Source organism: Palaemon carinicauda, chromosome 14, assembly GCF_036898095.1.
Source record: "Palaemon carinicauda isolate YSFRI2023 chromosome 14, ASM3689809v2, whole genome shotgun sequence".
Lineage (NCBI taxonomy): Eukaryota > Metazoa > Arthropoda > Malacostraca > Decapoda > Palaemonidae > Palaemon > Palaemon carinicauda.
Window position 1 is genome coordinate 93,490,400 of NC_090738.1, and position 1,360 is coordinate 93,491,759.

At 37.0% G+C, this 1,360-nt stretch overlaps 1 protein-coding gene across 1 annotated transcript in view; it reads right to left on the bottom strand.

Moving 5' to 3' along the window:
- LOC137653218 (uncharacterized) overlaps positions 1-1,150 on the bottom strand; it is a 2,322-nt gene extending 1,172 nt beyond the window's left edge. Inside the window, exon 1 of the mRNA XM_068386582.1 lies at positions 1-1,150. This exon is cut by the window's left edge and continues 570 nt beyond it. Within this exon, the coding sequence (XP_068242683.1) occupies positions 111-1,118 (1,008 nt within the window). The 5' untranslated portion in view covers positions 1,119-1,150 and the 3' untranslated portion in view covers positions 1-110.
- Positions 1,151-1,360: the final 210 nt, after the last annotated feature.

Consider the following 1,360-nt stretch of genomic DNA (forward strand, 5'->3'; position numbering starts at 1 on the left):
CAACACTCCAGGGAAGGGATTCAGTCTTTTTACAAAACATGTAAAAAGTTGAATTTAAAATGAAAACATGCATATTTACAATTACATATTTACAAAGTTATCAAACCATCTCACTCTTGGAGCACATGCCTAGTCCTTTTCTCTGACTCGACTGCTGCCCTTCTCCTTGACCTTCCTCTAAATTTAGGTTTGGCATCTAATTCCTCATTAACTGAAGGATTGATCTCTTCAGCAATATCGGGTTTTAAAAGAGGGATGAGACTGGTTATATGCCTTTTCACCAGCTCATTTGTTTTACCTTTCAAAACGATAGCATTAGTCACCTCACCACTTGTATTCTTAATTACCTCTGTAATTTTTCCCATAGGATAGTTAAGGGGTTTTACATGAGTCTCTTTGATTAAAACAATATCACCTACATTAAGATGCTGATGATGACAAGGACGATATCGGTCCTTCTTATCAACTGCCTGTTTTATTAGGGTAGCTAAGAACTCCGAATGATAATTGTCTATGAGATTTTTTCTGATTGCATTTAGTTTTTGATAATTATTCTTTATCCTTTCTGACGGGGTGGTACCAAGAATATATTCAAGATCAATCTCAGGATCAGGCTGTAGATCAGGAATGACATTGATGGATAAGAGATCATAGCCATGAATAAGCCTTTCCGGAGTGATAGGGTGAGGAACAGGCTCGTTGCTCGAATCCCTTAATGCCTCTTTAAAAGCAATTGGACGCTTATTCACCAAGTGACAAGTTTGACTAACAACAAATTCAAAATCTCTAAATTCTAGAACATTTGTACCAATGGACTTATTTATCAAATGTTTGACCATCTTTATACATATCTCTACCAAAGAACCCATCTGACTGCAGCCTTTAAAATACCGATCAAATTTTATCGATTGTACACCAGCCTCATCAAAATGCATCTGGGTTTCAGGATCTTTAAGAAAATCCATTATGATGTTACCTCCTGCTACTATCTGTGTGCCTAAGTCACTTACACAAAACTGTGGCAATCCATAATCAAACGTGTGAAGCATAAAAGAACGAAGGAATTCTTTAACAGACATATCCACGCAAATCTTCAAATTGACTGCTCGAGTAAACATACAGGTAAGGCAAAGAACCCACACTTTTAGCTTTCTATGTCCCTGTTTAACAGTATAAGGACCAAAGTAATCTATGTACACATACCCAAAAGGAATCTCAGAAGGATGCAATCTAACATCACGATATGGGGACTGATTCAGTTTCACAGAACGACCATTATACCTTTTGCACGTAACACAATCCTTAAGGACATTTTTAACAACTGAGAAATAGTGAGGTATCCAAAACTCTTTCCGCAGCT